Below are 27,283 nucleotides of genomic sequence, written 5' to 3'. Positions count from 1 at the left end.
GTTCCTACCAGGACAGTGAATAACTATCATCAATAACTATCATATTATGTAAAATGTTATTTTGTCTGGTTTGTCATAGATACTGAAAACAATACAGTGAAAACACAATGAAATAAAATAGGCATTACTGATTTTTGGCAGACAGAAAACTATTTGGGAAGCAACAGAAGGTGAGAGAAAAAGAGATGAATGTAAGTGGATAGAGAGAAAAATAGAGAGAGACGGATAGAGGAGAACAGGACAGCTGGTGTCTGCCCAGAGGATCGCCGAATTAAAGGGATTTAAAGGGAAGATGCTGCACTGATGCTCTGGAGAGGGAAAATCCACCCAAAAACTGCTGGTGTGATCTCGTCTTTTCTCCTTCTCTATAGTATAGACTCGAGTGACAGGACTTAATAATATCTTAATAATAATTTAAATGTATAATAATAATAACATCTATTTGTTCTCAAGGGTCAAATAACCAACAATAAATCTCTGCTCGATTTGCAATATCTTATGTTAAACATTTATTCTAGGTTCAAGATGAATTATTATTTTTTATGTATTTTCTGGCTCAAGTATTGCATACATAGAGTAGCCCCAAAGTATTTGGACACTGAAGCCACAATTAAACATGTCATTAGATAACATAATATGAAACCAAATGGATTTGAAATAAAATCCTCACTTTTCAAGCAAAATATTTTATAAGACGAAGATATACAGTTAAACATTGAGACAAAAAGTATTGTAACACTTCCTGGATGTCAAATGTTAGTGGAACATGTCCAGAGGTAATGTGATGAACTACACCAGTGCTTCCTCCAATGTATGCTTGTGAATACATTTCCAGTTGTAAACATTAAAATTACTGACCTGCCAGGCGGTTGTTGACCCTATTGTGGCGAAACCACAGCCAGAGGACAGCGGCAGACAGCGTGGTCACATAATCCATGCTCTCCTGGGCCATGCTCTCAAAGTGAGTTGCACAAGTCCTGCACCCGAAAAAACTCCTGATGTACCCTCTCATTGCCTGCAACACTTCCTTAGGGTCTGAGATTGAGATATAAAAAGAGAATAAAGAAGAAAAAAGAGAAAACTAAGAAAAAGAGAAAGAAATAATAATAAAACAATTTAAAGTGTCATTGCAAGAAAAGGAACACTGCAAATTTTGCCTACAACTCCAATTCCGAAAAAGTTAATAAAAACATAGTTTTTATTAACTTTTAATTTACAGATCAATAGAGTGATCTGTAAATTATATTCACCTGTTGCTGTATTGAAAGCACTACAACTACATATTTTATAAAGTTTTTCTTGTGAATTTCAATGTTTTTTGAAAATGTTAAGTAATTTCAAATCAGCCGAAAAAAGTTGGGACAGTCGAGTGTTTACCACAGTGAAACATCACCATTTCTTCTAATAACTCTTATTAAGCATTTTGGCACAAGTATGTTAAGCTTAGAAAGTGGAGTTTTCCCAGTTTTATCCATTATGTGGGTATATAGCTGCACAGTTGTATGGGGTCTTCGTTGCTGCATGGCGTGCTTCATAATGCACCACACATTCTTAATTGGAGACAGGTCAGGACTGCAGGCAGGCCAGTCTAGCACCCACAACACCCTACATGCACTTGAAATCCAGGCAGTATGTGGTTTGAAGTTGTCCTGCTGGAAAATGCAGGGATGTCCCTAGAAAAGATGGTGCTGGATGGCAGTATACTGGTGTTGCCCCAAAATTTGTACATATCTGTCTGCATTCATGGTGTTCTCACAGATGTGCGAGTAACCCATGCCATGGGCACTGACACACCCTTGACCCATATAGACACTGGCTTTTGGACCTGATGTTATTAATAATAGCTTGGATGGCCCTCTTCCTATTTGGCCCGGAGAACACGATGGCTTTGTTTTTAAAAACAGCTTTTGAAATGTGGACTCTTCAGACCAAAAAACACAGTTCCACTGTTCTACTTTCCATCTAAGATTAGACTGTGCCCCAAGAAGTCGGCAGTGCTTCTGGACAGTGTTGATGTAGGGCTTCTGCTTTGCATAGTAAAGTCTTAACTTGCATCTGTGGATGCAGCGGCAAATGGTGTTAAATAACAAAGGTTTACTAATGTTATCCCAAGCCCATGTTCATGATATACATTACAGATGAATGCTGTTTTTTAAGACAGTGACGTCTGATGGATCAGAGATCACGCGACAGAAATGGTTTTCGTCTTGCCCTTTAAACTCCGAGATTTGACCAGATTCCTTGAATCTTTTACCTATATTGTGCACTGTAAAGTGTGAAATGCCCAAAATCCTTCCAATTTATCTTTGGGGAACATTGTTCTCAAAGTGCTGGATTATTTGCTGAAGCATCTTTTGGCAAATTGACAAGTCTTGAATGATCCTTGCTCTTGAAGGACTAGGCTGTTTTTGGAGACTGCCTCACCTGTTTCAAATCGCCTTGTTATTTCAACTCGTCAAATTGTTATTAATCTTAAATTGCCCCTATCTCAATGTTTTTGGAGCATGTTGCCATCATCTGAGTTTAAATTACTGTACATTTTGTACAAGGATGTTCACAAGGAAAAACATCATATAATGTGTAGTTGTGGTGTTTTCAATATAGCAAAGGGTGAATATAATTTACAAAGATTTTTCATACTGTCCCAACATTTTCAGAATTGGAGTTGTACATAAAAAATATATTATATATTTAAGATAATGTACAATCAGCGGGTCATTATTGCGAAGTCAGGACCCTGATGCAAATCTTCAAAAAGTTACATAAAATATATGTTTGAGTTGAAATTACTTTATTAGGTAGATTATTATGTAGATCAATATGAAGAAAGATACCAGTAATACATGAGATGTAATACAGTAATACAGCTATGTAGGAAATGTGTTGCCTTGGACAATGGTCAATTATACAGTTTAACAGCCATAATACAAAATAGTTGACTGTTGAATGCTGCAGTTGATCATTCAGGATGAAGTATTCCAGATAGAAGTGTTACAATATCATATATATTAAGTGTATTATCATAATAAACTAATATATAACTGTATAAATATCTAAAATAACAATAATTCTACCATTACAATTGTATGCAAAAGATCTAAACTAAAATAAAATAAAATCATTTGTTTCAGAGACTCCATTTATAAGCATGAAAACTTTCGTAACCTACCCAAGAATGCTGCAACCTGCAAATTCACAGACACAACAGCACACTAACTAACCTCCAGACCCCATTTCCGCCACACTAATACTCATGCATCTATTCTTTTGAACACAACACATTCTTAAGTCAAGTCACGACAGGTAACAGGAGCAAGACAGGTCAGGATTCTTTAGTGCAACTTAGTGTTGTGTTTAGTGCACTGGGTCTTCTTTCTTCCTCTGTTTAGCTGGTGGACAGTCATAATCCAGAGCATTGACAGTGGACAGATGGACACCCCGTCCCAGTCCTCCTGTCTGCAGGTTTTATAACCCCCCTCCACTCACTCACACAAACACGCATTCACATGCACCCCCTCATCTCCTCTTCCGCCCACTAAGCTGTGAGTGCAGAAGATGTGTTCACTGGGACTTATATTAACCCTTGCAAGTCCAATAATCTAAACAAATCACTCTCTTTACTTACACAATTACTTTTCTAGCCGCAAAACAAGGCCCAAGAAAAACAGCGACACACTGGTTTCCTGGAATGTGACACTCTAGGATGTATTGTGTGGAGTGAAGATGGATTTTTTTAACAAAATGCATAATAAACACTCTTGAGGAAGCCCCCCAAATGCACAAAGGGCCACACACGGCACCGAGATAGATGCATGTTGGCCCATTTCACACAAGCCTCATGCATCTCAAAATTACCTTGGAGGTTGTGACACAGGATGGCTGATGGTAGCCCTTGAGTGAGAGGTCACCAAAAGGCCAAGATGACCACTTGGGCATACAGAACTCAGCCGAGTTTCATTAGACCACTGGGAGTCATTTACATGAAACTCAAATATTAAAGATCTACAGCAGAACCAACACAGTTAAAACAAATCGGTCAAGTTTAACATGCCTCGTTCAAGGAATGTTCTGGATTCAATACAAGTTAATTTCAATCAACAGCATTTGTGGCATAATGTTGATTAATTAATTTCAACTCATCCCTCATTTATCAAAAATAAATAAATAAATAAAAGCAAATATCATGGTTAAGGGCAGTGAGGCACTTACAATGAAAGTGAATGGAGCTAGGACATAAACGTTAAAATGCACACTGTTTCTAAAGTATAGCCACAAGACGTAAACATTATAAGTGTTGACATGATTTTAGTTTGATAAAATCAGGTATTTACCAGTTTTAGATTACAGGGTTTGCAGGTAGTACATTGTCATGACAACAAAGTTGTAATACTGGATATAACTTAACACAGAAACACATTCCAGATACTGGAACATTCCTTTAACTTTGTGTGACCCAGTGTCCACACTAGACTCTAGACTGTCATTTAAGGGTTAAATTGTGGTGCACAGAGTCACGTGACACAACAGCATGGCGTTGATTTCTTTGAAGCTCTTCTACAGGTGCAGAGCCAACAAAAGCGTCTTTGGTAAGAAACCTCTTTACTTTTTTTAATTGAAACTTTTTTGGGTGTAAAGAGTAGTTTTTTTTCTCCCCAATTTGGCATGCCCAATTCCCAATGTACTCTAAGTCCTCATGGTGGCGTAGTGACTTCTGGGTGGCAGAAGATGAATCTCAGCTGCATCCGTGTTTGAGACAGTCAATCCATGCATCTTATCACGTGGCTTGTTGAGCGAGTTACAGCGTAGACCTAGTGCACAACTCACCACATGCCCCACCGAGAGCGAGAACCACATTATCGCAACCACAAGGAGGTTAATCCAACGTGACTCTACCCACCCTAGCAACCAGGCCAACTGGTTGCTTAAGAAGCCTGACTGGATTCACTCAGCATGTCCTGGATTCAAACTTGCAACTTTAGGTGTGGTAGTCAGTGTCTTTACTTGCTGAGCTACCCAGGCCCCATGATATGCCGCTTTGCGCACTGATAAACATGATGTGCACATATGTGGATTTTGGGACTTTATTCCCTTAAAAGTTGAAAAAAAAAAATGCATTCAACTTTAACACATTTCGCTTTGCTTAATTTTAATATAAATGTTGTAATATTTTATTTTGTTATCACTGTACAATTCGGTTTTAATATTTACATTAGTAAATGCATTCCTATATTTACAGTGCATCTACACTGTAAATATATTATCCAAAAGCTGAAAATGTTGCTTTCAGAGGCATTAGGAGGTTAAGTCATTCACTAAATAGGGAGCAAAAGGAGCATCATATAGCTCTCTAAGCATCTAAGTGCATTCACTCCTAAAATCTGGCCAGAAGTTAAGTTTTAGGCTGCAGATGATGTTTATATCACTCAACATGTTTGGCAGACATGTGACAATGATAATCAGTACATAGATTCAGAATTTATTATTTTTATTTTACCGTATCATGGTTGGCAGTGATTGGTTGATGCTGGCCATTACATTGAATCAGAATGAATTAACGCTAACTTATGATGTAATGTCTGTAACGTCTCAAAAACATGAATAATCAAAACACCTGGAAATATAATAAACAATTTGATGAAAAAAATCAGACTTTCTATAGCTTGGTATTATTTAAAATTTCACAATGTAGTCCCTCTGTCCAGATATGTGGCCATACAATTTTAGGAAAACTATTTGCTCTCTATTTTTTTTCAGAAGGTTAATGACGTTTCATCAGGGCTGGACTGGTAATTTGGCATACCGGGCATTTTCCTGGTGTGCCAACGCACTTTGGGGCCGATCAGGGGCGGACTGGCCATCGGGAGAACAGAGCGGGGTGGGTGGTCAGCCACGAAACATGCCAAATGACTGACCGCAAAACAGTGCAAACACAATAAGACCAAGTGTTCTTGGTCTTATTGTGCACGATTCATCAGTCCACATTACTTGTTTTCATAAAACTTGAATCAAAGTGTAACACATTTCTTCAGATATGAAATGACATTATTTTGTGCTCTAATTGGGGAGAAATGTCCAGTACCTGAGTCACCTTTCTCTTTAGCCTGCACTGTAAGCACATGAAAGAGGGTCCACACAGCACAAGGGTATCCACGGAATTGGGCTTGAGATCCTTGGCAGCCCACCCACCTTACCCCCTCAGGCAACACTGCATCACTTGTCTAAAAACACACAAATAAACATACCGTTTCAGTTGGCTTGTGTTTAGATAACAAGAATCAATGTAAATCAATCCATTTTCTTTTCAGTCACTCCTCAAATAATGTGATGTGGGTGTTGCGCTTGAAGCAGGTATGAATGTTGAGAATAAAATCTCCTCAGGGACAATTTTCAGTAATATTACACTTTATGCCCAAGTAAAATCCCTTAAGAAATAACATTAAGCTCTTTGTCCTTGTTTGAAATTAAACCAGTTCTTCTATTAGTCAGTTTCTTATATGTTACTCTTACGTACCCAATCTCAGTGTCCACACTGACAGAGTCACTCAATCAAGGAAAGAGTTGATTGGTGGGTGTGTCAACAAGACACAAGCCCATTTCCTTACAGGACTCAATCCTACTTCCTCATTGATTCATTGATTAGGCAGCTAAAAGCTAATGATGTCACTAACTACTCCAGAGTGTGTTTGTGTGTAGGCATGTGAACCCCTGCATAATAACAAACTCATACAGTCTTGTTACGCAAGTACAACAACTCTTTACACTAAATTTACATGAAACATAGAAATGTGTTCATATGCATGTTTTATAACATTACACTTGAGGTTAAATGGTGTGGTGCCACAGTTTTAGACAAACCATTAAAATAGATCTTTTAATAAATTTAAATGACAGGATCCCAATACTCTGACCCCCTGACCCAAGTCTACGTGGAGAAATGTTTACGTCAAAGAAGTATTGACAAAGGTACCTTTTTAGATGCATACAAATAGTGCTTGACTGTTTAAAATGTCTGGGTGATAAAATATCTCCTACTAGTTTAAGAAGAGAAAGAAAACAAAAACTTGAAATATAGAGATGCATCTGCTCAGGCTATGGACCTGACATTCACTAACCTGCACTGTGTTGTCCAGCATATATCTAAAATCACTGTATTTGATCTCAGGTCCCTTCTGTTCTTGTAACCAGCTGTCCACAGCCTTAAGTGCCCTCTTTATAGATGGACGACCTGGGAAATACTACAGAAACAAACAAACAATAAAAGCACATAATCAAACACTTCTTTTAAAAAAAATTATTTTGGGTCTCTGACCTCTATTATATAAATATAATATATATATATATATATATATACTGAAGGATGTATCCACATATTCAAGATTGGCAATAATTTCATAATCAACCATGGTAAAACACTATTATGAATATTGTGTCCCCGTCAATGTCTATGGTGGTTACGGCCCTGTATACATACACCACCAGTCTAAAGTTTACTCATTCTTTTTATTATTTTTCACATTTAAGGATAATATTAAACTACAAACAAATACTATTAAACTATAATACAAAACTAAGGAAGAACATAAATGGAACTATGGGAATTATGTAGTGACTAAAAAAATCCAAAATAAATATTTTAACATCATCAAAGTAGTCACCCTCTACCTAGAATTTGCAGACATGTACTCTTGACATTTTGTCAACCAGCTTCTTGAGGTATCGCCCTGGGATGCTTTTTAATCTTTATTTATTTCATTATTTTTTAGGGAAAACAAGATGCCTTACAGTGAATGTTTAAGTTTGAATAGCAATAAAACACAAAAACACTGCACTGGACCAACTTCCCTCAACTGGCCCAAAACTCTCTCACACTAGCCCCAGGCCATTGAGCCATACTTATTGTTAAGCCCTGTAATAATAATAATCATAATGCTCATCATCATCATCATTCTCACAGAAGTATTGGAATATACCATAACTAGTGGAACAAGGATTCAAATTACTCTTAAAATACAACTCAAAGTCATTGAACATCTTTATCTTTCTGTCCTTCTTACAGTGTTCACCCTAGGTCCTCCATTCTTCCTTTGTTACTGTCAACAAACAGGAAGAAGAAGCAAAACAGAGTAGAGAGGACAGCAGTGGCCATTTATCACTCTGGGAGCAGAGAGCTATCAACCAGAGAGAGAGAGAGAGAGACATTACAGACACACTCAGCTGAGTTTAGGATGTAAAGTCACTTCTGATCAGAACACATTCCCTGTGGGGCCGAAGGCACCTAGAGGACACGTTTACAGATTCAGTGAGCTTAACTATACTGGCCCGATGACTTCATTTAATCTCAGGTTAAATGTGGGTTTAAGCATTGGGCAAGCGTGCAAGTTTGCTTAAATAATACACACACACACACCTTGTGCCGCCAAACCAGTGCCGACCCGCCAAGATATGGGCTCTACAAGACCCCTGAAGGTGTCCTGTGGTATCTGGCACAAAACATTAGCTGCAGATTCTTCAAGTCCTGTGAATTGTGAGGTGGAGTAATATAATGGAATTCATCCAAGCTGAATTCCATTATATTACTCTGTAATGTTACACTATGTAGCTATGGTTATAAACATTGCATTAATATCGAACGATGATTAAAACTGACCGGTACTTCCTGTGCATTCAACAGTTTGAATTGCATGCATTCCAACCAGTCAGAATCAAGTATTAGAACAGACCATGTCTTGAGATAAAGCCCTGAACCCTGAATGCACACCAGAGGTGTAACTCTGCTGCGCGTCGTGACCGCATTACCAACTCGGGTGTGCATTATTTTTCGATAATTCAACAGATTCAGCTTGTTTTGCATGGAGCGTGAGAGACTGAATCTAGGACCCAATAAATGTGTCTTTCGCTGTGTTTAATGTTGTGCTGCTTTGTTGAAGTGCCGCCTATATCCACTAGAGGCCCCCTCGCGCTCACACATCTCCGACTCAAACACTGAAGGAGATGCACTGTTTGTTTGCAGTGAAGTGCTACTGTGCAAGGACAAATTGCGATTTCATTAATTTTGTCAATCGTGCAGCCTAGATGGATTCCATACCGATGTCTCAGAGGTCAAAATAAGTTTTGACCTCTGAGTGTTTTGAATGGTTTTCCCCTTATAATACAGTAAGTGCTACTTTTACTGTCACTGCCTAATTTTTTTACGTCGTTCTTTCCACATTAATGTGAAAATTACAATGAATACAAATTTAATAATACATTTCCTCTGGGGTGGCAACTCCTCTACATTCTGTGGATATTATCATTTCTGGATTGTGCATTTAAATTCACAGTTTTGACCAAGTGTGTGGTCGCACTACTTTTTCTCTGTGTCTGATTTAGAACAGGGAGAGCTGCAGATTTAACAGCCCTTAGATAAAATGAACTGTTATTTTTGTTTCTTAAAGTCACATCACTTTTTGCACTGCAAAAAATATGTTACAGCTGTAACTAATCAATTCTGACAAGTGACCAAGGTATAAGCGAGATAATCCACGGCTAGGTGTGCGTTAAATGATTTTAAATGCATGGTGTGCATGCGAAGAACCACCCGATGCATAGCGGATTATGGATTATAAATGGATTATCCCTTATATATACAATATGTTTAAAAACAATTATTATAATCATTATTACTAATAAATAATGCATCTTTTCCTCTTTAGTTGATCTTATCCTTTAAGTAACTTCTTGGCATCATTTTGTGATTTCTTTTTATATTCTTTAGAAATTGTAGAAGAATACAACTTTCATTTAATAACACTTATTTAATGTTGCATGCATCGTTGCATATTTGATTAACTTAACCATATAAGCCCTTTAAAATGTATAACTTCATAAAGTCATTCATATGATTCTTAACTGATCACTAGTTCTGTTAGGTTCTTTCAAAAATGTATATACATTAAATAAAAGAAATGTGTAACTATTTGAATGTTCATGAATTTATAATCTGCCATCTATTATAAAATGTATTACAATCTATCATGTTATTAAAATATTTTTTTTTAAATAAATTGTTTTAATTAAAGAGCAACATTGAGTTTACTATAAATTGATACACTTTATTCTTACACCAGTGCAGACAGAGTTAATATTGTTAAAGTTTGTGTGGGCGGGTTTTGGTGGTTTACGAGGAAATAATTTTTAGGTTACAAACTGGTCATTACAAGGTTATTATGCTATAAATGTGGTTTATGAGGACATTGTGTCCCCATAATTCAAATCGTTTAAAAACATACTAAACTGTTTTTTTTTTTAAATGTTTTTTGTAAAAATGCAGAAAGTTTTTTTGTGAGGGTTAGGGGATAGAATTGATAGTTTGTACAATATAAAAATCATTATGTCTCGACTCTAGCCAGGTCTCCAAAGCAACCAAATTGGTCTGGTTGCTAGGGAGGGTAGAGCCACATGGGGTAACCTCCTCGTGGTTGCTATAATGTGGTTCCTGCTCTCGGTGTTGCGCATGGTGATTTGTGCGTGGATGCCACGGAGAATAGCATGAAGCCTTCACATGTGCTGTGTCTCTGCGGTAACGCACTCAACAAGCCACGTGATAAGATGCGTGGATTGACTCTCAGACGTGGAGGCAACTGAGATTCGTCCTCCACCACCCAGAATGAGGCGAGTCACTACGCCACCACGAGGACTTAGAACGCATTGGCAATTGGGCATTCCAAATTGGGGAGAAAATGAAAAAATAAAATGTCTAAAAAAAGTCCTCATAAGGATAGCCGCACCATGTATGTATGTATGTATGTATGTATGTATGTGTATGTATGTGTGTGTGTGTGTGTATACCTATTTAGCAATAGTTTGCCATCAAATTTGTGCCCAGAAATAAAGAAAATCTGGTAAAACCTCCATTTGGGGACATTTTGAGAAAAAAAACAATACATACATAAATTGAATGTTTTTTTCCCTTAAAAAAATGCAAAAACAAAATCTTTTTAGGGTTAGGATTAGTCTACAGTAATTATAATCAGCTGTAATTACATACAAATTAAAAGCAATGGTATATCCACATTTACATAGCTAAGTAAACATCCTGAAACAGTAAAGTAATGACCAGCACGAGCGGTGTGGCATGAGGCAATGGACAGACTCAATGGATGGAAGCCAGTGCTGACCTTACAATTCTGTGTCTGAGCTGGGGCCACAAAGCCAAAACTAACACTCACTCACACCCCCATAAACACAGCCACATAAGAGCAGGCCAGGGCCTGTGTCTGTGTGTGTGTGTGTGTGTGTGTGTGTGTGTGTGTGTGTGTGTGTGTGTGTTGGTGTGGATGCCCCAGAAGGATCCCAGAGGTGCACCTTTCTTTGATTTGTACTCCTGCGTCTTTTCAATTTTCCAGTGGCCATCTGTTCGGCATGGTATGGCCTTCTATTCATCATGTTCTAACAGGATCTCTATTAAAACTCAGCTCACTTAAAAAGGCCTTGCAGAGATTTACTTAACCCCAATGCCCCACTCCATTCTGATTTGTTTCCTTAATCTGGGAGATTCTGCCGTAGAGAACGCAGCCAAAGCGGAAAGCTAATCAGAGCTGTACAAGTGGGAAAAGGAGAAAGTCTTTCACTGTATGCGTGTGTCTGTGTGTGTGTCATTAAATAGATCTGTGCTCTGGTCTGGCATCTAACTAGTGTAAAAAGCTCATTAACAGACCTGGGTGTTGAAGAGGGTAATCTGGGATAGCTCAGACAAAAGGCATTGTTCAAAACTTGGGGAAACCTTTATTCTGGATCGCTGCAATCAAAACAAAAGGGGGACATGAAAAACTCTTGGGGGTGCTTACTACAGACAAGTTGTTATGCTGCGAGTTCTTTTTAAGAGTTACAAAGATACAAATCCTAATGGACACAAATCTTTTCCCGATTAAAAGCACATGAAATAAAAATTGGAGCTTTGCAGCCTTTAGTGTTTTTAATAGGCAGCTACAAACTCAAAACACACAGTGCATCCTCGTGAACAAGACTCTTATAAGCCGTTTTTTTAGGGAATCAAAAACGTATTAAACCGCAAGTCATTCATTTCATCATGTCCGTCTCGAAATTAACCAGATTGGTCACTGTATGTGTACTTAAAGCTTATGAGACTGAATTCAGAATACTTGTGTAATTAAAGATACACATTATGAGTATACATTATGTAAACACACCAGTTGCAAGACTCATGTCTGTATACTACATAAAAAAAATTATGAAATGACATTAATTATAGAAATTTTGGTAATAGTCTGCTGAGTGCAGTAAATCCAATAAGAATTGCATTTCTTATTTCCATTATATTTTCCTCAATAGTACTAAAAGAATAGTTAATGGAATCGTTAAAGGAATATTCCGGGTTCAATACAAGATAAGATCAACAGCATTTGTAGCATAATGTTGATTACCGCAAAAATGATTTTAGACTCGTCCCTTCTTTTTTTTAAAAAAAAGCAAAAATCTGGGTTACAATGAAGCACTTACAATGGAAGTGAATGGGGCCGATCTGTAAACGTTAAAACAACAGTCACAAGACGTAAACAATATGCATAGTAAAAGTATTTTAGTGTGATAAAATTGCTTACTAACCTTTTCTTTTTGTGGTAAATCAATTATGCCACAAATGCTGTCGATTGAGCTTAACATGTATATTGAACCCAGAAAATTCCTTTAAGGAACCGGAATCATTAGATTCCTTACGATTCCCATCCCTCTTTATATATAGCTACCTAAATGTTAGGTGGACACACAAAGTAATTATTTAATTGTACAGTTTATCCTTGTGCACGTAACAATAAATCATTTGACTTGAATCAGATGGTATTTCCATCAATGTAGTATCTAAAAAACATATCAATACCATGGTACATTTTTGTAAGTGGTTTTTAGTTCAATATGAGATTTTTCTTCATGCATCCTGTGTATTGACATATTGTGCCCTTGGGATTGACTCAGCAGAGAAACAAATATGTTAACATCCTTGTCAGGAGAAGACAGTATTTTCTGAAGTGCCATGATATTCTGACAACGCTGCAAGAGTTTCAACAACAGTACATCATTGTCAATCATGACATACATTATAAAAGTATATATAGCCTCTGCATATTCAATCCACCTAAGCAGTCATATAGATCACTAACCACAACAAACAGCCCTCTAAAATCTCTATCTTTACTGCTTCAGCCCCCCGCTCTCCCTTCTTCCTCCCCTCAGGACCATGACAATCCACTTCACCCAAGCAATATGTCATCTCCAATCCGATTAGTATCAGTATTCGAGAAACCGCAGTGTCTCTCTCTCTCTCTCTCTGCGGAGGTAGAGATTCAATAGGGAAGGCATCTGTTGGCCGAGCCTTGAAGAAGCCCCCCGTTTAATCCCACCTCGCTCGCCAACTGGGAACCATATGCAATGGGGCAGAGTAACAGCCATCTAAACTGTTTTCCTGTTATCACGCTGATAATGCCGTTAGCTACTTGTTGTCCATCAGCCTCATACAAATCTCTAAAACGACTTGCGTTTCGCAGGCAGGCATACATGTTAGAATGAAAACAAGGAAATGCAGGGCATCAAGGACTCAGTGGTGTCCTTACATTCTGTTGTGCCTCTCTGCCATGAATAGTTGATAGATTGGGTCAGTGAATCTGAAGTGGTTTTCTTTCAGGACCCAGATTTTACATTGGACATCAAGTGGTGACCCAACACAGGACCAAAGACTGTTACATTTATTAGTATTGCCACAAATTGAATAGTAGGCCCAACAATAGGCAAAATTATGACATACACTCACAGAGCACTTTATTAGGAACACTATGGTCTTAATAAAGAGCCCGACATGGACTTCTACTGTTGTAGCCAATCTGCCTCAAGGTGTGACATGTGGATTCTGAGATGCTATTCTGTTCACTACAATTGTACAGAGTGTTATCGGAGTCTGAGGGTTATTTGAGTTACGGTAGACTTTCGGTCAGTCTGGCCATTCTCCGTTGACCTCTCTCATCAACAAAACATTTCCGTCCGCAGAACTGCCACTCACTGGATGATTTTAGTTTTTGGCACCATTCTGAGTAAATTCTAGAGACTGTTGTGTGTGAAAATCCCAGGAGATCAGCAGTTACAGAAATACTCAAACCAGCCCGACTGACACCAATAATCATGCCACGGTCAAAATCACGGAGATCACATTTTTCCCCATTCTGATGTTTTTGGTGAATATTACTTGGAAATCCTGACCTGTTTCTGCATTATGTTATGCATTGTGCTGCTGCCACATGATTGGCTCATTAGATAATCGCATGAATATGCAAGTGTACAGGTGTGCCTAATAAAGTGCTCAGTGAATGTATATGCTGAATAGAAGTGAATCCATTTTTAGGTCTAATGTAGTCTAGGTTGATTTTCTTTAACATTGTTTAATTTTGTACATGGTTTTCGAGGATGAATGTATGTAACACAAACTGACACTCTTCTACCAACAGACATTTGCGCCAAAAATACTGTACAGTTTGACGACAACAATTGACGCTCCCTTTTAAAAGGTTGAGAAGCCTATTTGTTTTGCTATCCTAACTACACACAATTCTATAGTTATTTGTATTTTATTATTCACATTTTTCCCTGTTGTTTGTGACCCTGTTAGAACAGACCTGGCTGAAACCTATATTTAGTTTGCAACTCACCAGTTAAGAATGAAGACTTTTAATATGCTAAATGATGGAGTCACGACTTGGTCTGAAACTCAAATGCCTCCTAATTCCTTGTTTTAATCTCTCCCTACTGAACAGTGGGACACCTCTTTCAAGAAAGCAGTATAATGGGTAATCTATTTTAATCCTGAAATACTGTACATTTTCTGATTCATACAAATCTGGATCATGTTGCAAGCCACGATAAGTTGAGCAACAGTGTGACAAGGAAAACACAAGCACACAAGCATTTTCTAAATCTCGTCTTGTTAAACAAACATAAGCATTAAAATTGCTGCAACTATTTAGTAAATGTTACCATTTAATTTTGGAGCTGACATGGTGCAAACTGCACAGATCTCTCATCTCATTTTCATAGGTGGTGGTGGTGTAGTAGGCTAAAGCACATAACTGGTAATCAGAAGGTTGCTGGTTCGATCCCCACAGCCACCACCATTGTGTTCTTGACTGTAAGTCGTTTTGGATAAAAAAGCACAAATGTAATAAATGTAAATGTCTTAGGTAAAGGACAATCCGTTTTTCATTAAAACCTCTCAATGATCAGGGACAGAATGATGGACATACATACAACATAGACATTACATACTTTTAGTAATACAGCAAGATTGAAATTTTGACCTCTACATTTCATTTTCATGTTATGGCTGATTACTGATAAATGGCAGCTACTACGATTCACAACTCACTAAATACTTAAAAATTATAATGTATTGTAAGAAAAATGGATGATTACTCATTTTGGAAATGGCTAAAGTGAAAAGTAAACTGTTTGAATGAGATATATGATACATTATTCAAAAATATGAGTGAATATGAATAAATAAATGAATAAATGTATGGATGAATTTAATTTTATTTTTTTTACTTCCAGAGCAAACTGGAACGCTCAGTGAAGGGGGCTCTAAGGCCATGTCCAAACACCACACTAATATGTTTTGGGTTAAAATTGCATTGATTTTGCTACGTTTACACTTCTCATCCACACTGAAATGGCATTTTCCACCACCAAAAACAGGGACTTTCGAAAAACGATGATGTTAGAAACAAGTTTTCAACCAAATATGTGCCTCCTTATAACACAAAAAACACATATATGCCTTCTATAATTTTTTCCACACAGTGAGCACAGTAGAACCTGTAAATGTCACCTGAGATAGAAGAAGGCAGAGAGGGCAGGTTTTGACATTCCTAGGATTATCCCATTACATCAGTCCATCTGACTTCTAAGCACCTTAATCTACAGTACCAAACCTGTAATCAACCTCACTGTTTCTAGCACTCGAGCCACTGTACAGACCTTTGGCTGCGTCCGAAATCCAAAAAATGCTGCCTTCCTAGGTAATATACGAAGGTAGGAAGGCATCAAGACATGAATGAATTCAATGTTTACGTAACATCGTATCGATTTTTAAAGACCGCTTAGATGTACTAAACCAAGAAAAAGCATTGTAATCATTAAATATTTGCTTGAATATCACATATCACATCATTAGATGTGACCATTTTGTGCCTTGGAAGTCGGTGTGGAACCAGTTTCCTTACAAGGTACCTTCTTACAAAAACAATGTATTTTATATAATGTTCACCCAAAAATGAATATCTTTTCATCATTTACTCACCCTCATGAGTTGTTCAAAACAGTATGACTTTCTTTCTTCTGTGGAACACAGAAGGAGATGTTAGGCAGAATGACAGCATCGGTCACCATTCACTTTTATTATATGGAAAAAAGATGCAATGAAAGTGGAAGTTGTCTGAGACTGACTGTACATTCTGCCTAACATGAGGGTGAGTGAATGACAGAATAAAATTTTCGGTGAACTATGCCTTTAAGTAAATTACAGATTGGGTACCGAGGCAGCTGCCTTCAGTTTCAGACCCAGCCTGAGTGAGTGTGTGATGTGTGTGTGTGTGTGTGTGTGTGTGTGTGTGTTTGCAAGCTTGTTCCTCCTTGCCACAATTAATCTCGGCAGGCTTTGCTTTAGTGGGGTTAAAGACTTCCTCTTCTCAGAGTGTCAATTAATGCAGCCAGCGTGTCTGTTTAACAAGGCAGCTCAAAAGAGCAGGCCAAAAACAGCAAGGACACTGAAGAGGCCGAGCTAACACCGAAATACCAGAGGGAGCTGGGAATATTGACAAAACTAACCACAGTTAATGGGAGGCCTGCCCAGGACCCCCTCCGCTCTTCCAGACATCTGCGAAAACCTTCCCCTGAGAGTCCTAAATAATCAGAGAGATTGGCAGTGCTACGCTGGACGGATGCAAAGACAGTGAAAGTTCATTGTCTAAGACCTCATCAAAGGGATCCATGGCACGCGTTCTCTAATGATACAGTAGATAATCGAATGAGGAAAAAAAGAAGAGCATTTATGAAAGAGAATTCGAGTGAATCTCAGAAAACCAAAAGAGAGAACAATGTACAGAAACGTCCTGGTCATATTTCACCTCAAAATACAGACACACACACACACACACACACACACACAAAAGAGTTCTATATTATAAAAGAATGCCACAATGTCAAAAATGTGAATGTACTAAAACAGGCTTATTTTTATGTATTCAAAATATAATTGATTTGGGGGCAAAATATGACCCCAGACTCATCCATTAAAAATTTACATTAAAATAGATGCAATGGAATAGTAAATCAATGAACATAAACACGCTATCTTTACAGTTAAGAGCACTGTAAATATAATTTTTAAGAATGTGGTTAAAAGACTCATTTGAGTTGCAAGGCCTACTGTATTTGAAATTCTTCTTCAGTCCTTCGAAGGGTGTTTAAATAGCCAGGATTTAATTTTTAACAAAAACATTTTCACTAAAACGTCAAATTTCTTTGTTAGACTTTTTTTACATGAAGTGATTTTTCAACTGATACTCCAAAGATTTGTCAGTTAAGCTGTCTTTGGTCATGATCGTGTTGTTTTCACATTAATTTGTCTTTGTTTGTTTTTTATTAAAAGGGAAACCTGTAATCAACCTCAGTTTCTTGCACTCGAGCCACTGCACAGATCTTTGGCTGTGTCTGAAATCCAAAAATGCTGCCTTCCAATATATATGTGGGTCAAAATATATATATATTTTTAAATTATGTAATTTTCCATCGGTTCTCTATGCATGTCAATCCATATGTAAGTACAAAAAGCAATGATAAATATAATGTTCAGATTTACATTTAGTAAGAAAGTAAAAATCAAGCTGTCAATTAGCAGATGCTTTTATCCAAAGCAATTTTCAGTATACTTATTACATTGACAGTTCCACTGGGGCAACCTGAGGTTAGGCGCACACACACAACAATAAACAATTAACATCCAATTGTATCCCGCACGTATTACAAATACAGATGAGATACAAGTTCCAGCAGCATAGCACTAAAAACGGCACGGTCATGATTTGATGATTTGATTCTTAGAGAACACATCTCCTGACAAAATGTATACCTTGAATGCATTAAATACACTGCAAGTCACTTTGGATAAAAGCATTTGCCAAATTCATAAAATGCCAATTTAAATGTACAAATTCATTCTAAATGGGAAAAGATATGCATTTTAGGGTTAAGGAAATATTTGTGTTGGAGATTAATGTATACAACATTGTTTCACATCAAGTAACATGTCAATGTGAAAAGGTTTTTAGCAACAAGCTTTCAAAAATAATTTTGTCATTGTTTTGTCACCATTTTTGTCATTATTTTTTTAAATTAATTTTCACCCTGAAATTCCCCAGATGGCTATATGTTATACTTGTTAAAACCGGTTTTATCTAAGAGATCATTTAAGGCCAAACACTGACATTCTCTGGGTTTAGGCTTGAGAAAACAGAAGTCTTGGATTGACAATGGATAAAGAGTCCATTGTTTCTCCCCCTAGTGGTTATCCAAATGAACTACACATGAAAGAAGCGCATCGGCTGATAAAGCTGCCATGATATAAAAGAGAATGGTGGATATTGAGTGTGTGTGTGTGTGTGTCACCTTAGCCAGTACAGATATGTACTTTCTGATTGCAGTCAGATCATCTCCACTAATCCTGGTGTGAGCAGCCAGTTCTACACGTAGAGAGTAGTGCAGCACTGACTCAAGATCAGACATATACACACGTGTCCTATTAACACAGACAGAGCACTCAGGATATCACTGCCATACTGTTCACAATTTAAATTGGCATTCATGAAAGGGTCCATACGATTCAATAACATGAATTAATAAAAAAAAAAATGAAACTTTCATTAATATATGTATTGTATAAAGGGTACCATCAGTTTTAAATTAGATTTTTAAACCCAGATTTTCAATGTGGACTCAGACCTTTAAACCCCACTGTACTTCATATGTTTATGTGTAAAGTATCAGGTGTGAAAATGAGCAGTTTTGAGGACTGAAGGCTCAATGGTTAATTCCACCACTTTGTATGTACTAACTTGTTAAACGGCCTCCACTCCTCTTGAGTTAAGTTCTTGATGAGATCAGTGATGGGTATCTGGGGCTTGCCCATCCGCACTACCCCTGGCAGCCTCTGGAGAGCATACGAGTAGAAGGTACGTGCTTCATTGAGTCTGAGAGGGGAGGAACATACTAAACATGACTTCTAGTATGGACTCTGAGATCTTTTGAAGTCTAGCACAGATGACAGCCACTCTAACGTATTTTGTCACATGTTGTTGCATGTTTATAGAACTGCTGCTTATTGAATCAGTAATCAGAATTCAGGTAAGAGGTAGTGTTTAGGTTACAGTTTGGATTAAAGAGACAATTAGAGTTAGATTTTGAGACAGTTGGAGTCAGGGACAGAATTAGAGTTAGACAGATAGGAAAAATATTTTATAAGTACTTGTGATTTGTAACTAGTGACAGACCAGTGTACTGGCCAGGCCCCTCAATTGTCAGATATTTAGATATTATTTGCTTTTTTTTTTATGTTAACTGAATTTGGAGTAAATTAGAGGAAATTAGTTTGTTTGTTAGTGACTTAACGCCATGCAAACTTCCATGTCTCTTTTTTATTGCAAAAATAAATAAATACAATAAAAGGTACAGTGATTAAACAAAACTTTCTTTATATACTGATAAACAAGAAGTTGTTCTTAACACACTTAAGATCTGGTATCAATTTAGATGGCGCTTTAAATCTGTAGATGCATCCTCTTTGGGTCCTTTAAGTAATAACCACTTATTTCCTCCATGTTTGGACTCAATATTTTCAGTGTGGTATGACAAGGGCATTAAACAATTCAAAAATGTGTTTGTAGATGGTGTCTTTGATAGTTTTGCCAACTTGTTTACTTGTCACTACAATCTACTTATGACCTCCCTGTAACACATCGGTTTTGCTATTTTCAAATTCTTCACCTGCAGAACAGCCTTGGGAGAGCTTGCTATATATTATATATAATCCACATCACAGAGGAATCATTTCAAAGATGTATTACTTTATTCTAGCTTTAAGCAGTCAGTTGAGTATCAAAATTAAGAATGCATGGGAAATGGGATTAGGAGTACAAATAAGTGAAGAGTTTTGGAACGTGCTATAGATAGGATAGTCTACCACTTTCTGTGCTCGTCTCATCCAATTCAACGTTTTACATAGGGTCCATTGGTCTATGTCGAGACTTTCTGTAATATATCCAGAAGTGGAAGACAAATGTGATAAATGTCATGGCTATCCCTGTCATCTTAGTCATATGTTTTTCCTTTGCCCTGATCTGTACTGTTTTTGGACTGGTTTCTTTATTATTATGTCTTCTATTCTCAGAATAGATCTAAAAAAGATCTAAAAATATTGCTATATTCCGGATTCCTGATGCCTCAGTTCCATTAAGCACTATACAAAAGTGTACATGTGTGTTTATGTTTATATGTATATAACAAAAATGTGAATTGTATTGTATCATTGTGACAGGAAGTATGCCTTTTTTTCTCAATAAAAATATTTGGGAGAAAAAAAAAGGTACAGTGATTAAATCCTATAATATATACAGTTTACATTTTTTATTTTATTTAAAATAAGAAATCTTTGTAAATAAGTTTTCATTTCAGGAATCTTATTTACATTGACTTAAATATTGGCATCATATCATGCTCTCTAGATATCAGCTTCTGGCCTTTAGCCACTGAAAAACCAACAATTGTAAAAAAAAACACACAAAAAAGTTATATGTGTTTATGAAACAATAATTAGGAGGACACCGTCATTTGAGATGCATGAACTCCTTAAATTCTTCACACTGTAATTTAAAATATATTTTTTAAGAATTCCAAGAATTAAGCAGCTTTAAAAAAAAAAAAAAAAAAAACATACCTTACTCCAAGTTACTTTATTCCAAGAATATTAAATGTGTTAATAGGAATGCAGATTTATCATTGTGCTCATGGCTGACCTGACAAGCACACTCCCACTGTCTCCCCTAGAATACACTCTTTTGGTCCCTTCTGTACCATCATCCCTTTTCCTTCCTTCCTCAGCTGAACAGATGGGGGATGTGGCATGCTGATGAGATGCCATTTCTGATCATTACCCTCTCCATTAACCCTGGCAATCAAACAATAAACGCCACTGTGCATTCCTGTGTCTCCAGCGCACTAGGATGTTCAGTCCCTCATTTACACAGGCTTCAATCACCCATCATTGGAGAGCTGATGGAAAATGAAGAGGGGTGGGGGGGTGCTTAGGGTCCCCTGGGTCTGATGGCACGCTTCTGAGACCTCAGAGACCTGTTCACCCAAAGAAATTGTGGCGATATTGTGTGTGCTTATGTGTTTGTGCATGCTACCCGAGATCAATCATGCATTGAGACCTGACGTCGCGCCATCTGTTGCTCTGCAGAGCAGGGAATGTTTGGCAGGAGAAACGCAGAAAAGGAGCACTATTGTTTCGATGTAGAAGATTAAACCCCCCAACACTCACACACTGCCACTGCACCAGCAAGGAGGAACTGAAACAACAAAATCCACCATAAATCATTTCTGTTTTGTGTTCGTCATCTAAAGGGCCCCACACCCATGCCAAGTTATTTTTCCCAAACAAGCATAACAAAGCAAGAAAACCTCTGATTTATGCCCCTGGTTCGAAATGTTTATGAAAGTGCTGTGATCTTAAATAATTCCATTTATAAAAATTATTTGTTTCATTAACTCAACAAGATGTTTTTGGGGTTACACTATATTATAACGAGCAATAGCGAGACAAACAGACCCAATAGCAGAGTAACAAAGGATTTATTGACAAAACAATACGTTTGAACAAGCTGTAGAAACTTAGTGATGTGCAGAACAATGCCTGGCAGGATTGGGCAATGTCACATGGGCAGAGACGAGGTTTCCTCCATGGAAAACCAGCTGACACGCAACAAAACTGGAAGGCAACCATACACCGACAACCGAGCAACAAACAGATACATGAGACAGGACCAACTAGGCAGAGAGATTGAGGTTAGCACTCAACATCAAACAGCTATCTATAATGTAAACATATTACAAACTACAACAAAACACATTCAGCATTAAACTACATTTCACAATCCAGCCAAGGCCATGACACACGAGGGGATTAATATAGGTATGGACAAACAAGGGGCAGGTGCCGCTCACAGCTGAAAGTTGGCATGATCAGCATTCCCATGGAAATGCTGATTCCACATGCCAGCGGCACCAGAAACACATGAGGACAAAAACGTCAACATGCTTGGAACAAAACAAACAGAGAACAATGATGCCACAGTCCTTGTCAGACAAAACCCCAACCCGACAAGTTGACAGGACCGTGACATCACCAGAGAGTGTACAGTAGTAACCAACAACCAGACCTGTGTGCTCACACAAAGAACGAACACGAAACACGAGAGAGACAGGGGCCGATGATGCCATGGTCCCCGACAGACAAAACCCAACCTGACAAGGTGACATCACCGGAGAGCACACAGCGGTTACTTGTGCACAGCGGTCACAAACAACCGGACCTGTGCGCTCACACAAAGAACATACACGAAACACAAGACAGACAGGACAATAATGCCACAGTCCCGACAGACAGAAAAACAACCTGACAAGGTGACAGGACCATGACAGGACCCCCTTGCGTCCCAATGGGAAAACAAATTAATAAAATGAAATGAATACTTAAAGAATAGGAAATACCACAGAAAGGGAGGGAAACCAGGGAGGGAGTTTAAGTAAAGGAGCATGGTCCGGAGGCCTGGGAGGAGGCCTCAGAGCAGAGACGGGGTCTGGTGGCCTTGTGAGGCGGTCTCAGGGCGGAGGGGACAGTGAACTGGGCAGCAGTCGCTGGACAGGGTTCAAGAGGGAGCGGCTCAGGGAGCAGAGCCGTGGACGGCTCGGATGTAGGCACTGTTCGCGGCTGGGGAGTGGCCCCTGTGGCCCCTGTGGCCGTGGATAATGGCTGCGACAGGGGAATGGCCTCCGCAGCCATGAGCACTGGCAGCTGCAAATGGGGAGCAGCCTCCATGGCCGCACAGGTCGTGACAGGGAAACAGCTTCTGTGGCTGTGAGCACTGGCAGTGTCAGGGGAACAACCTCCGTGGCTGTGAAAACCGACATGGACTGGGGAAGAGCCACCATGGCTGTGAGCACAGGCAATGACAAGAGAACAGCCTCCATGGCTGTGAAGACTGACATGAACTGGGGAACAGCCTCCATGGCTGTGAGCACAGGCAGTGGTCAGGGAACAATCTCCGTGGTCATGGGCACTGGCAGGGGCAGGTCAACAGCTTCCATGGCTATGAGCACAGGCAGTGACAACGGAACAGCCGCCGTGGCTGTAAGCACAGGCAGTGACAAGGGAACGATCTCCATGGGTGTGAGCACAGACAGTGACAGGGGAACGACCTCCATGGGCGTGAGCACAGACAGTGACAGGGGAACGACCTCCATGGGCGTGAGCACAGACAGTGACAGGGGAACGACCTCCATGGGCGTGAGCACAGGCAGGGAAGGGCAAACGACCTCTGTGGCCGTGGGTACTGACAGGGACAGGTCAACAGCCTCCGTGGTCGTGGGAACTGGCAGTGACATGGGAACAGCCTCCATGAATGTGAACTCTGGCAGCGACTGAGGAATGGCGTCTGTGGCCGGGAGCGCTGGAGCGACGGGGGAACGGCCTCCGTGCCTGGGAGCGCTGGCAGCGACTGGGGAACAGCCTTCGTGACTGAGGAAACTGGCACTGGGACGGCCGAGGCTTCAGGTGCTGGCTCTGGGATGGACAAGGCTTTAGAAGCTGGCTCAAGTAACAGGAGCACTCGAGTAAATTCAGCCATTCGTCAACACCTGACTGGAAGGGATCTTTTATAGTTAAAAAAAGTGCTTAAATATCATTCTTTTTTGTACACAAAGTGATCGATTTGCTTTAGAAGACATTAATGTCACTGCTGGAGATAGGATGGATTACTCTTATGCTGACTATCTGTGCTTTTCGCACAGATTTGTTTCACATAGATATTTTATAAATATCAAATCACCATCTCAGATGGAATGAAAGTGAGAAAATTATAAGAGAATTTAAATTTTCCCTTTCAGGAAAGATTGAATGAGATCTAGACAACTTGACTTACACTTCGAGTCTAGAGATGCTTCCAGATGAATTGTACAGGTAACAGGAAGGAAAATTGGTCACACCAAACCTGGACACCAAACTCTGCTCTGTGTTCAAAACCCTGCTCACAGCTATGTTTTCAAACTGCAACAAGTCCAACGTCACCTGAAAAGTCACAAAGATTATAAAAATCACATTTTGTGATATCATCAAACATACAACCATATTAAATGGATAGTTCACCCAAAAATGAAAATTCTCTCATCATATACTCACCCTCATGCTACACCAAATGTGTATGACTTTCTTTCTTCTGCAGAACACAAACAAAGATTTTTGATCGGCTTTTAAAGCTCCAAAAAGCAGATAAAGTGAGCATAAACATAATCCACCAGACTCCAGTAGATTTATCAATCTCTTCTGGAGCGATGTAGTTGGTTTTGGGAGAGAGAACAGACCAAAATGTAACTCCTTATTCAACTGTATTTATTGACAGCCAAGTCTCCTTGGCGATCATGATTTAAGCTTGATTACGCTTCCTATAGTGCCATCTAGCGCTCTGTGCATGTATCAAGTTTGAAAACATGATCATGCCTAGAGACTGCAATGGAAGGTGTAACATGTAAAAGGAGTTATATCTCAGCCTATTCTCACTCAAAATCACCAAGGAGACTTGGCTCTCAAGAACTACAGTGGAAAAAGGAGTTACATTTTGGTCTGTTCTCTCCCAAAACCAACTGGATCACTTCAGAAGACATTGATTAAACCACCTGAGTCCTATGGATTACTTGTATGTGCTTTTTGGAGCTTTGAAGACCTCATCACCATTCACTTGCATTGTACGGCCCTACAGAGCTGAGATATTCTTCTAAAAACTCTTCGTTTGTGTTCAGTAGAAGAAAGAAAGTTATACAAATCTTAGATGGCATGAGGGTGAGTAAATGAGAGAATTTAAATTTTTGGGTAAACTATCCATGTACTAGCACCTTACTAAAAAGGATTTTCCAAAAACAGTAGTGTTAATAAGATAGAAATTAGATTATGGATAGTACACATTATATAATACAAAAAATGAATTGCATATTAAGACAAACCCATCAAAGTTAAATCATCCTTGTGCAAACCGATAATCTCACCTCTCTACCCACAAAGGAGTTTTTGGTTTCAAACACAAGAGCGAGGTGCTTCACATTGTTGGTCTGAAAGAAACTGTCTATCTCAGTCTCGCTGCAGAAAGAAAATAGATTATTTTAAAACTGATTCTGAATCTGGACTTGACCTACATCTAGTGAGCCAACAGCTCATATCTGACATGAGCAAATACACACCTCAGCTCAGATGTAAGTGGAGTTTATGATACAAATTTTTTTTCAAGATTTAAATGTTTTTTTTTTATAACATTTGCTATAATGATTTGACAGATGACACCAAAACAGCGAAATTATGCAAATCAAAATTATGATGTGTCATTTTCCTTTCCTATTTGAGCGAACATTCTGCATAGCAGTGCTGATTAAAAGCACTCAAAGCCCACATGCTGTCTCACCGTAATAAGCAAACAATGCTATTTACATTACAGAGCTCAATGTTAAATCAACAAAGAGAGAATAAAAGATGACATCCAGTTCTGCAACACTTAGTGTGAATAAAAATGAAGATATACATTAAGCGAGTAGAAAGCTGTATGTAGTGTTCTAACCTAACTGTCTCTAAAGGAGGGCAAGCGGGTGGCCAAGCCTCTGTGTGTGTCTCCAATTTTTCAATAATGTGGTGCCGAAGGCCTCTCACATCCCTTGGAAATCCTGCATACCATACAACACATGCTTATACATAAAGTTAGAGCTGTCGTACACATCAGAGATAATTTATAGCAATAGTTCACCCAAAAACAAACTCTTAAAATATTCAAACTTAGCATGCTGTTAGGCTGCAATCGACATTGCCATACGGTGTCACTAAAGTCAAACCTGGCGTAACGTGTCTTCATGCGCCAATTCTGAATATAAGGAAGATTTTCAGGGAATAACAACTTAAAATGTATGTTTCTTCCTCATACAAAGCTATTGTATGGCTTCAAAAGACTTTAAGAGATAGTGTTCAAGTCAAATTAACTACTATATGGTGCAAAATGTAGCCGTGAAACATTATTAAATATTAAATTTTTTGTGAGCTATGGAAGAAAGAAAGTCATACAGATTTGAAATGACATAAGAGTAAATTATGATAGAATTATAATTTTTAGGTGAAAATATTCCTATAAGATGCGTTGGAAATAAAGACAAATTTTTACCTCTGAGATCCTCCCCCATGGACTCATTTCTTGAGTAGGCAGGGAAGAACTGAGGAATAGAGAGAGAAAGATCAGTAGCAGTGCTACCGGAGAACTTTGCATCAATTGCATGTTAGCAGAGCCCTAATGACAGCTTTAGTCAACAGCTCTTTCTTTAACCCCCCTTAAAATGTGTCACAGCAGTGGAAGAGCCTGACTCTATCCCATCACAACAATGACCACTTTATTTTACAAGAGAAAAACACGGAAAACTAGTCAAACAGAGTCAAGGCACAAAAACACACAAACTCTGAAAATACGGTAAGATATAGTACAGACAAAGAACAAGACGAAGTTTCAGCATGTTCCATTGGCTTTAGCATGGCTTAAACCCATTTATGAGTTATTCATGAATAAAATGTATTAATTATACATAATGTTAACAACTGGACAAGCCAAACTTTCCGATCGATCTGCATGAAAATATATATATATGGTCTTTCTTCATAAAACACAAGCAATTTTTATGTCATTTCTGTGACAGACCTTGTGCATAAGGTTACCCGAAAGAAAATGTATTTGCTCAGATTTTGCTGTCTCATAGCTCATAGAAACAAAGGAGAAAATTGTACAAACATATTAAGGGCATAAAGAAATAAAATTAAAGTAATAGTACACCCAAAAATGAAACTTCCCTCAACATTTACTCACCCTCATCCCATTCTATGTGTCTGACCTTCTTT

At 38.4% G+C, this 27,283-nt stretch overlaps 1 protein-coding gene across 1 annotated transcript in view; it reads right to left on the bottom strand.

Moving 5' to 3' along the window:
- Positions 1-27,283, bottom strand: part of LOC127621063 (sulfhydryl oxidase 1-like) — a 41,566-nt gene that overhangs the window by 6,600 nt on the left and 7,683 nt on the right. The window contains exons 3-11 of the mRNA XM_052094499.1: positions 26,562-26,610; positions 25,971-26,073; positions 25,408-25,498; positions 24,291-24,436; positions 19,149-19,283; positions 18,703-18,832; positions 7,113-7,235; positions 6,080-6,218; positions 859-1,035 (exon numbers count right to left, since the gene is read on the bottom strand). Coding sequence (XP_051950459.1) covers positions 859-1,035; positions 6,080-6,218; positions 7,113-7,235; positions 18,703-18,832; positions 19,149-19,283; positions 24,291-24,436; positions 25,408-25,498; positions 25,971-26,073; positions 26,562-26,610 — 1,093 coding nt within the window. The remainder of the gene's footprint in view (positions 1-858; positions 1,036-6,079; positions 6,219-7,112; positions 7,236-18,702; positions 18,833-19,148; positions 19,284-24,290; positions 24,437-25,407; positions 25,499-25,970; positions 26,074-26,561; positions 26,611-27,283) is intronic.

Source organism: Xyrauchen texanus, chromosome 27 (assembly GCF_025860055.1).
Source record: "Xyrauchen texanus isolate HMW12.3.18 chromosome 27, RBS_HiC_50CHRs, whole genome shotgun sequence".
Taxonomy (NCBI): Eukaryota; Metazoa; Chordata; class Actinopteri; order Cypriniformes; family Catostomidae; genus Xyrauchen; species Xyrauchen texanus.
This window is presented reverse-complemented; position numbering and strand designations above follow the sequence as displayed.